Below are 14,084 nucleotides of genomic sequence, written 5' to 3' on the forward strand. Positions count from 1 at the left end.
AAGTGCGTTGTTTGCTAGACTAGTCCAGGCTATGGTCGTGGTGTACGAAGTTAGGTTGCACTGGTGCGAGGCCATTGATTGAACAGACGAGTTTACATCTGACTGACTTTGTAAGTTTCATGTATTCCTTGGGTACACTTTCAGACCATCACATTGCTACTAATCTGAGCGCCCCTGTAGGCTCATTCATAATGAAGGACATATTTAGTGAAAATGGTTACACTATGGTTCAGTTTTCCAACCATACTGTAAGCAAAGTATAACTACAGACATACCCAAGGTAAGTTCTCTGTACTGATGTTATTAAAACCTAAGTCATCGTCTGACCTTGCTGCCTCTGCTCAATCCTCCACTCAATTACCCTGCTCGTTACTTCTGGGTTGGACAATCTGGGGTGAGGGAGGCTATACGTTTCCAGACGATAGCCATTCAGTGAGAGGGACAAGCGAGGAGTTGAATGATAATGCATATAGGCAGATTACACGTCACGACTAAACATTAGAGATTGGGTGAAATCACACTCAAACATTGGAAACAATGACTCTTGTTCCTTGCCATTTTGTTTGCCATTTACTTTCAAATACATCAGTCTCACTCATCCAAAACAAACAGCTGTTATGTATTCATCATATTTCGTCCAACAAAAAAAAAACATAACCGCACATATTGTAGCCTTAATGTTACATCTCCATGGTCTGTTTGAATTACAATGGTGCATGACAAAAATTAATGGCTAGTGTTTGTTCCTTTGCCCATCTTCAATCAATTTTATAAACCCAAAACATCTTTATGGCTGAGGGCGTTTTAGACAGCTCAGGGATATTAGTCGTTGCCTTTGCTGTGGTTGACTTGATATTGTGTTCTAGAGTCTCTGATATGTGGCTACATGCATACCGTGAATTCAAATACCACAATAAAAAAAGCAAATCCACTGAATTATACACCCAAGCCTTCCCTGTCTTGTTTTACACGTGCTTAAATGCTCAAACATGGCAATAGGCATTTAAAGGCTTTTACATGTCACATGCGTACATGTTACAGTAATTTTACTGCAACAGCTTTTGGTTGTTACAGTAAATCACCTTTTATGTTCCTCGCATTGTGGATATTATTAGGCTGAGTAACCCATCGACATATACTTGAGAATGTAGGCCAGTGAAGAAGGGCTCACAGCAGGTGAATTCTTTCCATAAGTGGGATGTGCACTGTGGGATGCAATGCTCCAGGACAAAATGGGACGAATGTTTCTTGAATCATGGCCACTTGGGTGGGGGGTGGGGGGGTAGAGAGAGTGCCCGTGTCTGTGAAAGCCAGAGAGAGTGCCCATGTCTGTGAGAGCCAGGGAAAGTGTTTGAATGTGACAAAGGGTGAGAGAGAGAGAGAGAGAGAGAGAGAGAGAGAGAGAGAGAGAGAGAGAGAGAGAGAGAGAGAGAGAGAGAGAGAGAGAGAGAGAGAGAGAGAGAGAGAGATAGCAAAGAGAAATGGGACAAATGTTTCTTGAATCATGGCCTCTTGGGGGGGGGGGGGGGGGGGAGAGAAGGAGGGAGGGGGGGGGGGGGGGGGGGGGGTAGAGAGAGTGCCCGTGTCTGTGAAAGCCAGGGAAAGTGTTTGAATGTGACAAAGGGTGAGAGAGAGAGAGAGAGAGAGAGAGAGAGAGAGAGAGAGAGAGAGAGAGAGAGAGAAAGATAGCAAAGAGCTCCCAACTGCACTGTTGTGGGTCAGTCGACCATCTGCATCAGACGTGCTGCTGCTGCTGCCAGGCCTGGGGGACAGATGTCTATAGCAGCACAGCAAGCGCTCTGTCAACGTTACATTAGTGCACCATCAGAAACACTTCTGTCAAAGTGAAACACAGCACAAATTACAGTGTGAAGAAATATATTTCTGTCTACACACACACACACACACACACACACACACACACACACACACACACACACACACACACACACACACACACACACACACACACACACACAGAACTGTTACATGAGCTCATACAGATGAAAAATCATGCAGGTCTCAGGAGGCAGGGTTCAGATGAGTTCAGTTTAGCTGCAGTTGTTGATGGTATACTTTCCCCCTGGATTTATGAAATGAGTGTATAAACATCTGCTGAACTCAAATGTTCAACTGGTATGATAATGTGCCTCAGGTGCTTAAAACAGCATTACGTCAACCTTAACACAATGTTTCAGAAATAATTTCAGTGGTTCATAAACTTATAAATTGAAATCAAATTTTTATTTTGATTGGTTGCCCTCCATTGGCAATATAATCACACTACAGATAGTCAAAGCGGGCCAATTCTGTGTAGAACTAAAGACAAAAACTATCAGGTGACAACCCCACTGTGTCTTGATAGCCTAGTTTGCTCATGCCTGTACATGGTTAAGCTCAGGCATGTAAGGAAGTCCATTCATCAGGCCAGAACAACGTAGAGTAGACTAAACTTTATTTTTTAGGCCTACATAAATATTTGAGGTCTTTTTGCCTTTATTTTTGACAGGACAGTGGAGCAGAGACAGAAAATGAGTGGGGAGAGAGAGACGGCAAATGATCCAGGCCAGAATCGAACCCGGGTCGCCGGCATAACCAGTGCTACAGTTAGGCCACGGCAGAGCCAAGAATAATCTTTATTAATCCCCCCCAAAAATAAGGTGTCTCGCAGCCTACAAAATGGAGACGAACAGACTTGCCACATAGGGTGCCACAGCAAATAATGAGTAGGCCTATTTTGCACTTCTTTTGCACATCCCTACAGAATGCACATCACAATTGGCTCCCTGACTCATTCCCTTGGCATATTTCAGTTCAACATGGCCCAAAAAAAAGAAATAACTGACATGTTGCACCATATTGTATTTTTATATATAATTGTCGAAACCATGGAAGTGTTTCAACAAATGGATCAAAAATGTAGGCCTACTTTTCACATGGCCAACACAAGATGTTTGAATGTAAAGCAAGCAACAACAACAACAAAAACAAACAGCTATCTTATAATGTGGCAGAAGAATGCCTCACCACGTCTAACAGACACAAGGCAAGGCAAATTGTGCCATATAAAATAGAAAAAATATGACAAAAATGTAACTTAAACTCTGTGAATTGGATGAATTAACTCAAGCCTCTTTGGGGAAAGGCAGTGAGGGAGACTATATCCCTGGAGAGTTGTCCAAAACTAACTGAGAAAATGCTGTAGTTGAGTGCGCCATTGCTGACACAACTCCTAATATGCTTTTATTCAAATAGATTAAAATACTGACATAGAAAAGAATATATTTCGTAACAACGCAAATCAAATTCTTCATCGTTCCTTTTTTGGAGTAGGGTAAGTGGAATGCAAGAGCCATCCTCACTTCTCACAGGGAGTCGACCTGCTATTGAGCAATTTGAGCGCACAGAGATCTCCATGCTGTTCTATTGGCTAGACTCGGTAAATGCGCTGGGCAGTCGGTGGAAGCCCTCACTACAGCGCTAAAGCACTGGCTAAGGGAAGGAAGTTTGCTTATCTTGTCCAAGCACCAGCAGCGCGCCAGGGAAGTAAAAAAAGAGACTGTCTCTCATCCAGACCGAACGGATTTGCTGCTTCGTCGTGACACAGATTCACAGTTGATCTCAGAGACAATGGAGAACCTTTCCCGGACGAGCTGCTGGAGAATTTCCTCTCCTCTGTGGACTCTTTGCCTGTTCTTGGTGGCTGCGTTATGCATGGAACCCGAGTACGATTACCCGAGCTGGAACGGGGGACACACCTATGGCAAACCTCAGTATTGTACTGACATTCCCGAGGACTTGAGGCTATGCCGCAACGTGGGCTACGAAAAGATGCTGCTGCCCAACTTGTTAGACCACGAGAGCATGGCTGAGGTCAAGCAGCAAGCCGGCAGCTGGGTGCCTCTGGTGCACAAGGCTTGCCATCCGGGCACCCAGGTGTTCCTTTGCTCGCTCTTCGCCCCAGTGTGCATGGAGCGCCCCGTGTACCCGTGTCGCTGGCTGTGCGAGGCGGTTCGTGACGGTTGCACTCCCATCATGGAGGCTTTCGGCTTCCCGTGGCCAGAGATGCTTACTTGCTCCAAATTTCCCACGGGTGATATGTGTATTGCTATGAATGCCACAAGTACCCCTGAGTCACCCACTTCTGGTAAGTGTGCCGACTCTGTTAGGCTGCTTGCCAAATATCACCTGAATTCCACAATTGTGCAGCTTAACACAGTAAGTGCTTGGTGCTACTTGGCACTAGGCCAGATATTTGCAGTTAATTGAAAGATACTTCATAAGTGACATAAGTTGATGATACTTTTTTCCCTTTTTTTAAAAAAGAAGAAACTTTTACTTAATTTTGTTTTAAAAAGTTGCAAGAACATCATGGCTGTGAAATAGGGGGCATGTATATAGGCCAGTATTTAAAACATCAGACTGAGATATGGTAAAAAATAAATAAATAAATAAATAAAGCTGGTGGTTGGTGCAGCGCCCTGGTCTGTACATTTTGCTTTTGAAGAGGTTGCATCCTATAAATGGGATATCTGTACATTTCAAGTGCAATTAACCTTGTGTGCTGGTCCTGTGCCAAAAGCAGACTTCTCCTTAAAATGTTATACTGTTTGAGCCCTCGCCTGCAGACCAGGCTATTTTTCAGGACAGGAAATCCTCATTTAAAGATGAAAACATACAGTGTACACCACCAAAGCCAAGTAAAGATAAACATTTGATGCACTCTGAATCTCTGACTTGTGGATGAAATGCCACAGGTGATGCGAGCTCTGCAGGCTGTTGCTGTGGGTATTTTCATACATCCCCAGAACACTACCAATGGTAACATATAAAATGGAAAGGAATAAAATGATGTGTGAGCATTGAAATGTCTAAAGTTTTTGCATTTGAAATAAAGTTGGGCTCACACACACTTCTGAATGCCATGCTTCAGCACGCCTTTCCTGTGGATGACATTCTCACAGTCTGTTCTCATAAACCGAATCCATTTATTCAAAGTTGAAATATCCATCAAATGTTATTGCTAGGGAAAAATGTATTTTTTATTGGACAGAGGGACCAAGCAAAATAGTGCTGGATACCAAGTTATTTCATTTTTTTCCCACCCTGAAATTCTTTCTCTCAAAATAAGTTAACTCATTTTTAAAAATTTGTGTCAAGTGTTGGCTGGCGTTAGGATTGTGGTATGTATTGTGTGTGTGTGTGTGTGTGTGTGTGTGTGTGTGTGTGTGTGTGTGTGTGTGTGTGTGTGTGTGTGTGTGTGTGTGTGTGTGTGTGTGTGTGTGTGTGTCTGTGTGTCTGTGTGTGCGCGTGCGTGCATGTGTGTGTGTGCGTGTGTGTGTATGTGAGAGAGACAGTGTGAGTGTGACAGTGTGAGTGTGACTGTGTGTGTGTGTGTGTGTGTGTGTGTGTGTGTGTGTGTGCGTGCGTGCGCGGCGCGTGCACACGCGTAGGCCTATGTGAATTTCAGAAAAAAGTTTGAAGTGGAATAGCCAGTTGTGTGTCTTACTTGTTCTCTTAATAAGATCGGTCCACCCCCACCCCGGCCCCCACCCGGCCTGGCCGCACCTCTCCCTCCCCCTCCATCACTCCTTCCCCACAGCAGACTTCCTGCCAGGGTTTTGCAATTTCCACAACACAATGCTGACAGTGATTAATGCCTTTCATTTGAGCCTGTCACAGTTAACTGCCGCAATGATGTTTATGTGTATATGAGTATTTGCGGTGGGGTGTTTTGATAGTATAAGCCATAAATCTTGATCATGTTTGCTTTACCCTGTTGCATGAAAAAAAGAAAAGGAAAGAATAAAAAAACTATTTACACGGATGCGCTGGCTATACCATGCACACAGCCTGGGGATATGTGGCTTGAGCTGAGACGGGATTTGAAAGGAATGGTAAAGATGCCGTTTGTGGCTTATGTCTGTCACCAGATGTCTGCCTGCTGTGCTGTTTGTGCTAGAGATGCTAAACATGTACTGTAATGTTGGGATGGTGTGTTTTGTTAATTGTTGCCTTTATGTCTTTTGCAGGCCTGACTCCTGTGTGTCCACCATGCGATAATGAGCAAAGCATAGATGCGGTGTTGGAGCACATGTGCGCCAGTGAATTCGGTGAGGAAACATGTTGTAGCCTACACACTGTGTATAGATACTATAGATACTGTATGTAGGCTATATGCCATAACTCTCTGCCAAAAACGGATTTATAGGCCTATTAGTTCGATTGGATGTGATCATCATACTGTGTCAGATACCATGAGGTATTTCCACCCTGCTCGTTTCCGTTCTGAAAAGCCTGTTGAAATGATTTGACAAATATTTGGATGAAGCAGTAGTTCTGTAATTATGTAGTAATTCATCACTAATAAATAGTCTTCCAACATTTGCGAAACAGACCCCAGGAAGGAAATCGCCGGGTTAAAGGCAAAGCGAGTGTACTGTTATTGCTGAGCAAGACATCACCATGAACTCTAAACCTATTGGGCCTAATCTGTTCAGTAAATGACACAGAAAATAAATTACAGCCATGTTAGGATTGGTTCCCTGGAGAGAAAACAAAGTATATGTACCAGATTGTACAAACAAACCTGACATGAAATCTTTTCTCCAAAGGCTGTCTATCCTCACCCATTCTCACGTGTACTCATAGTAAAAAAAAACAATATTGCTTCCCAGAACCATTTTCACGTCGACTTCAAGAAACAAATATGATGGTGTATCAGGATGATTTGTGTCTCTTTCTACCAAGAGAGTTTTACGAGAAACAATCCAGAATTCCGTGAGATCTGGATTTTATTGCTGGCTTCCTAAATTAAAGAAACAATGTCCAGTGGAGCTTGCTGTGAGTGACGCCAATCTAAGTTGACGTCAGATCTTACAATGATCTGACACCATGCTTTTCTTCCTAAGGGGGTTTTGGGATAAACAGATCTAGAGTCAATTGTTTGTTTTTCACAGTGACAAAGATAAGAACTTGTGTTCAGAAGTAATATTTTGCCGTGGGTATGCAGTGTTTTGGAGATTGTCTTGCTGTTGTTTCAACACCAAGATTGGTATCTACCCTTTGAGCAATGTGATGCAAGTCAGTATGTGCCAGGGAATTCAAATAATGTACACACAATTTCAAATCATTATAGAGTAGATGTCTATTAAAGTGTGTTTAATTTTCGACATTCACAGACTTAATTGTTTTGTCAACACCTGCTTTCAAACCGATGTTTTAAATGTATGCTCTGAGACCTGCGATATGTAGGCCTACTGAGAAAAGAGTTGTGTGTGACTCGGGTTGTTGGCATTGCCTGTAGGCTATCAGAATGGGTGTCAGTTGGAGGACAGGTGGTGGCTAAGCAATTAAATCATCTCTTTGGATTCTTTTACACTTTGAAAATGACAAGAAATCTAATTTCACAAGGTTGTATACATTTTTGACCCCGTATAGTAACCCTGTATAACCTTGTGTAGCACACACCAGAAAACACGATGATTTGGGGTTTCGAAATGATGTGTGCCAGAGAGGAATGACTGATTGTGTGTGTGTGTGTGTGTGTGTGTGTGTGTGTGTGTGTGTGTGTGTGTGTGTGTGTGTGTGTGTGTGTGTGTGTGTGTGTGTGTGTGTGTGTGTGTGTGTGTGTGTGTGTGTGAGCGGCATCTCTGGCACAACACTTTGGATGAGACCCCAGAAATTTGGAATGCATTTGGTCTCTCACAGGACCAACGCCACTCATAAAAATGTGACACTGTATGGAAAGAGTAACAGCAAATTTCCCTAAATGAGCTGGGGGAAGTTGTGGCCACTGCTGATGTATGAACGTCATAGATTTGGCACCAGGCTGCGACTTTATCAAAATCACATCAACGCCTATCGAACTATCACCATCACCATGACTTAAGTTCGCAGAGTTCGCCAAGTTTATGGCTTTTGTAACATTTGCTTTCAATAATAATTTTGTGGTGTTGTCTTCATCACATTGTGCCAGAATTCTCGCACACGTTATAAATACATGTCCCCAGAGACTTGAGGGGGTGAACGCAGCTGACAGTGTGTGGCTTGAAGTCTAACAATGTGTGAGTGTGCGGAGAGAGTCGGGAGTAAACAAGGAGGCAAGAGTGTGGCTTGCACTGTTTATTTTTGAGGACCTTCCTTTTGTCATCTTGCTGCTGGTGGGTTTTTCCCAAATACAATACAATCGGCCAAACCACTGAGAGAGAGAGAGAATCTCCTCTAGTCTCTCCTCACTGGCTTCGTTCCTCCCCTCATTCGCCCATCACAGGGAATAGATTACTTACTCATTCTGTCGCCATGACTGGGGAATGGTCTCTCTGAGAGATCCCTGCGCTGCTTGTTGTTGATGGGAGGGGAGTTTCGACATTTTTTCGGTTTCTCCCAAAAACCCAGACCCAATTCCCATACTGTGCCCGTCTGTAATCAAGACACATTGATGTTGTTGATACTTTGTCATAATCAGACCCTTTCTTTTTAAAGGCTCGGAGAGAGCTTGTCGAACTCAGGAAGTTTAGCTGTGGTGGTTACCGATGGCAACAGTTTCATGAGACCTTTTATTGTGCACCATAAAATACAAACACTGCATGGACCTTCTGCCAACCACCAGAAACTGACTCCAGCCACATGGTACTCAGCGACTTCCGACTGTTTTCCTCAACTATCAATACGAGATAATATTTGGTGGTGTCTTGTTGATTTAACTGCTGGTCGAAGCGATTGCAGATGTCGGACGAGACGGCGACACTCAAAGAAAGCTACACTATCCGCCTGTTGCTTGGAAGTTTTTAAGAGACAAGTGATGAATAGTTTTATTCCCCCCACAACAGATTGGGGTACGGCTGGTTTTCCTCATGAAACACTGGGGCCTGTCAATATAGAGGTTAACAGCACTGGAAATTGTGACAAAATCTGCTTCAACTACTAATCGGAAGGAAAGAATTTCTAGTAGGCCTACTGCAATAGCTTAGACTCACCTGACGTAAGGAATCTCTTAGTAGTTTTAGTCGTTGGTCACCCTGTAGGTCGGAATGGTAGGCCTGCCATGTTCAGGGTAGCCTACCTCAGTCATGGAGGAGGATGGGGGAGAGCACTGGTTAATTACTCCCCCCACCAACCTGACGGGTCGGGAGTTGAACCGGCAACTTTTGTGCTACAAGTTTGACGCCCTAACCACTTACCCATGACTCCTCTCTATAATATGCTGGCCCAGACACATTGGTCAAAACATTGCCCTGTGCATCATTAACCCCTTAGCGCAGAGCCTATGTTACAAACGTACTGCCACCAAAATTGTAATGGCTATGTCTTAATCTGTTACTTAAGGCTCTCGGTAATGTCATGGCAATGTTGTTATGAGGTAGTTGAGTATTTTCTTTTTTTAAAGTTTCTTTTTTGGTATTCTGTGACTTTATTTGATAGGACAGTGTGAGAGGTGGACAGGAAGCGAATTGGGAGAGAGATGGGGAGGGGTCGGCAAAGGACCCGGGCCGGGAATCGAACCCGGGTCAGCGGCATGGCAGGCGAATGCGGTTGGCCACGACAGGGCCTGAGGTAGTTGAATATTTTCAGCAAATAGTGAATAGGCCCGCCGGCAACCCCATCTTCACTAAGAGGCTACCTTTACACCCGTTCCACTCCTCCAGACTTGTATAGAGCAATTATCCTCCATGGGGTGCAGCAAAGCAAATGCCTTGCCTTTCACCCTACTACAAGTGGAACAACCACTGAAACCCTTTTGGAACGGAAACATTTATTTTAAGGTTTACAGTAATAAACGACTAAATGTCGCTTTCACTGGTCTTTTTCTGAACATGCTTCAGAGGCCAAGCATTTCTCAGATGCCTTTAATAGCCTACAATGTGCACATTACATTTTTAAACTTTCGACGTGTTTGTAGCCCCATATATTACGCACGCTTGTTTGCATAGCCGTCTGCATGTTTGCTTTTTGGACGCCGTACAGTATATTAGGCTGTGATCTAGGAACCCTGCCTGGCCAGCACAGTGAGGATATGGAACAAGAGTGAGAGGGAGTGTGAGGGCCTCCACTGCCTCTCCTCAGAATGTCACAACATGTGGTGGAATTGCAGTGTATGTGAGACCATGAGCACGGTGTCCATGCGCTGTACATATACGGTAAAGTCTGTCACCTCACCACCATGTGCAGCTGGCTATTGTATGCAAAGTCTTCAACTGAATGCGTAGTACGCGCGTGCGTGCACACACGTGCACACACACACACACACACACACACACACACACACACACAGGCGCGGAGTGGCCATCGGGAGATCGGGGACTTGTCCCGGTGGGCCGCGGCCGCGAAATATATTACAGCGGCCGCATTATGTTCTCAGCCGGCCCCAAAGTATTCAGCCACATTATATTCTCATCCGGCCTTAAAGTGTTTTCCTGACTCAACGAAGATTGATTAACTACAACTTTGTTCTCATTTGACAAGAAGATGACTTACCACTATATATACCGTCTACCCGACCGCAATACCTCAGTGACGGTGTCAAACAGTAAATTGGCCACACCCCTTCACTACTGATAATGTTCATACACCGTAGATCGCAGAAGTTTACTAGATCTTAGTAACATAGTTTCGTTTTCAGTATTTCAAGAACCTGTGATATTTAGATTGGTTACCAAGGGATGGAAATATTAGTAAGTTGTGATTTATTTTCCGATTTCCACATGACTGTTACAGTTTATAGTCTGCCACTCCAGATTCACTTGTTCTGTGGTTATTGACTTGGGTTACGAACAGACTCCACCAAGTGGTAAGGAGGTGAACTGCAGCTAAGCAGGAAAACACGTTGTACATGTTTTGATGGCATTGGTTTGTTAGAACTAGCGGTATATCTCCTTACAGTCGAAATAATGTTATTATCATACATATATTTACATGTGGCACATTTAGGATGTAGCCTATGTAATGTCTGAAGAAATGGAACAAAATAATTACCACACAAGATTCTGATGTGAGCAGTGCTGAATGTGTAGCCTAAACTGTGGATTAAAATGTAATTGCAAGAAACAAAGACATTTGCTGCGACGAAGACAGCGTTTTAAGGTAGGCCTACACCGTCTGGTTATTAATTTTGTTGACTTATGGTTGTGCTTTGAAGTAGCCTAGGTTTGGCTTAGTTGCTGCATGGTGGGTTTATTGCACAATGTAGACAGACTTTTTGTAAGCTATAGCCTTCTAAAAATCCCCACACTCAAAACTTTGTGCCAGTGCTCATCCTGTCTTCCTGTTAAAGAGTAAAATTCTAATAGTAAGAGTCTTGGACTTGAAGTGTACTAGTGAGTACCTTATCTTTTATTGGGTTTTTTTTTTTAGTTTGCCTGGGCTTATATCTAGGTCATAGTGGGAGCTACCCCACTTATGCATTTTTGGTTTGTGAATTTTGTTTCTTTATAACTAGTGAAAGAGGGGCAATTACACTGTTTTATTTGTTTTACTGTTGAACCTTTTTGGTATTAAAATAAATACTTCTATTTTTAAATATCTTATAGTACTTGTCAGACTCCACTCACTTAAGGTAACTGCATTACAGGTACACATACTTGCTCTAGCTCAACAGGAACCCACTTTGGTCCGCTTATTTATCTGAATGGTAAAGGGAGGGGCTACATGGCTAAATGGCTTAATACATAAATGGCTACATAAATGACTCTTTTACGATATTTCAATTGGCCTACAAACTGTCAAAATGACAGTGAGTGCACATTTTCATGGAACAGTAGCGTGATGTAGCCTAACCTGCAATGTTCTATGGTGAATGCTTTGGACTGTGATGATGGCTGTGTAGGCCTATTTCATCAAGTGTAGGCTACAATTCTCCACTTCAGGTTGATATTTTGACAACACTAATGTCCACATGTAGTACACCTACGACTGCAGATTTCGTGTTTTTTGTCTTTTTGGTTAGGGAACCATGTTGTTCGCGTTGTTGTTGTTGTTGTTTTGTTTTTTTTGGTGTTGGTGGAGGGGTAAAAAGGGCCGCTAAGGGAAAAATTCTCCCGGTGGGAATACTCTTCCCACTCCGCCCCTGCACACACACACACACACACACACACACACACACACACACACACACACACACACACACACACATATATGAAGAGTTCAGATGCAAAACCCCCTAACTCCATTTCTGAAGACCTGCACTTCTATATGTTTAGAGATCCCTGTTGTTGGTTTGGTTTACATTCATGTACTTGATAATACATATAAATAGTTATATTACATAAATAAAATACAAAATATGCAATTTTGATAGCTTTGTATTAAATAAAAATGAATTAAGATTATTTTCTGAAAAGGCACTTTGAGGGTTTCGCATCGCAACTGAACTCTTCATATATATAATCTATATAAAAACACACAATACATAAACACACTCTATACATAAACACACAAGTGCGCCACCCCCCCCCCACACACACACACATACACACACACAATATGGCGATATACCATGATGAGCTGTAAGACCCATGTGTCTTACGCAGCATATTAGTGCTGCATTTGGATAGCAAGCTGCCCAAAGTGTAAAGCCTTATCCTGACAATCCCCAGAGGACAGTAGTGGAGTGCATCACGTCTCCACTTGACACAGTTAGCACAGAGCAGCATCTGAAAAACATAAACCAGGCAACAATGTGACTGCCTGGCAACATAAAATGGCTTTTATCGAAAGCAGCTGAGTTGTACCCTCGATTCATGGCGTACATTAAAGAATTACGGATTGAAAAGAAAACACATTTTTTTCTCTGTGTGTGTTGTGTTGTCTCAAGCCGTGGAGTCGACCATAAAGAAGGAATTTATTGGTACCAAAACGCATGCCACCATCGAGAATTCAGTTTCCCCCTTGGCTTCCTGGATACGGACAATGCACTGTATATTTACCATTAGCACAGTGTTTAAATGCGCTTTCATTGTTACTTTATTTTCTGTGTACATATACCTGTGGTGCTGGTACTGGAAGGACTGGAAGGATAACAGCTCATTATATGCTTGTTATGATGTATTTATTTGTGCTGCTGATGTGTTTATAAATCTTTGGTAACAGTTTATTTGACGGTGTAATTACTTGTACATGCATCAACACCCTAACCCTACACCTAAAGTTGTTAATGTTGTTGCATACTTTATTACACTGTACCTAATTGTGACTGTGACAGTATAACTGTATCCTTAAGTTTCTTGTATTCTTAATGTGTTCTAACTATTAAGACTAAGGTAAAAGAGTTTTAAAGCTTTTTTCTATTCTTTCTTTCTGTGTGTGTTGTCGCCATTAAGACCAAGGTCAGGAAGGTATTGTGCATAGAAAGTATTGTGCATTCATTTGTGCTTTTGATGTATTTTTAAAAGCTTTTGTTGGTTATACTTGTCTGTGTTTTGTTTTGTGTTGCAGCCATCAAGACCAAGGTGAAGGAGGTGAGAAAAGAGGCCGCGGACCGCAAGGTGATCCTCCAAAAGCGTAAGAAGTTGGTGAAGGTGGGCAACAACAACTTCAACAAGAACGAGCTGAAGAAGCTGTCGCTCACGCTGAAGAACGGCGCCGACTGCACCTGCCCGCAGCTGGACGAGCTGGCCACGCCCTACCTGATCATGGGTCGCAAGGTGGGCAGGCAGTACCTGCTGACGGGCATCCACAAGTGGGACAAGTCGGGCAAGTTCAGGAAGGCCCTGAAGAAACTCAAGAGCCACAAGTGCCCGGCCTATGAAGCCATTTTCTAATGGTGCATCTGCTGCAGCTGCAAGCCCCTGTCGTCGTCACAATGTGCACTGTTTTTTTGTGTCCGAATCTAAGCAACAGATTGCTTTTTTTTTCAAAATTGTTGTGCAATACTTTAGAATAGGGTTCACAAGTCGTCCACATTACATGTCGGTATAAATGACTAATAAGACATGAATTAAGAGCCTACTAGGTCCTTATTACGTTACGATAAGCTCAATAATAAAAGCCTTATTGTTTATGAACAGAAATTTGTGAATACACAGCAAATGACTGATTTTGCATAAAGGAACAGTCCACCCTTTTTTTATTTTCACATATTTGCAGTA

The 14,084-nt window shown here is 43.0% G+C and overlaps 1 protein-coding gene across 1 annotated transcript; it reads left to right on the forward strand.

The window, feature by feature from the left end:
• The first annotated feature begins 3,375 nt into the window (after positions 1-3,375).
• Positions 3,376-14,002, forward strand: sfrp1b (secreted frizzled-related protein 1b). The gene is made up of 3 exons (XM_063210702.1): positions 3,376-4,147; positions 6,033-6,113; positions 13,432-14,002. Exons 1-3 carry the CDS (start codon positions 3,631-3,633, stop codon positions 13,755-13,757), a joined length of 924 nt encoding a protein of 307 aa, XP_063066772.1. The 5' UTR covers positions 3,376-3,630; the 3' UTR covers positions 13,758-14,002.
• Positions 14,003-14,084: the final 82 nt, after the last annotated feature.

The sequence above is a fragment of the Engraulis encrasicolus genome, chromosome 11 (assembly GCF_034702125.1).
Source record: "Engraulis encrasicolus isolate BLACKSEA-1 chromosome 11, IST_EnEncr_1.0, whole genome shotgun sequence".
NCBI classification, from domain to species: Eukaryota; Metazoa; Chordata; class Actinopteri; order Clupeiformes; family Engraulidae; genus Engraulis; species Engraulis encrasicolus.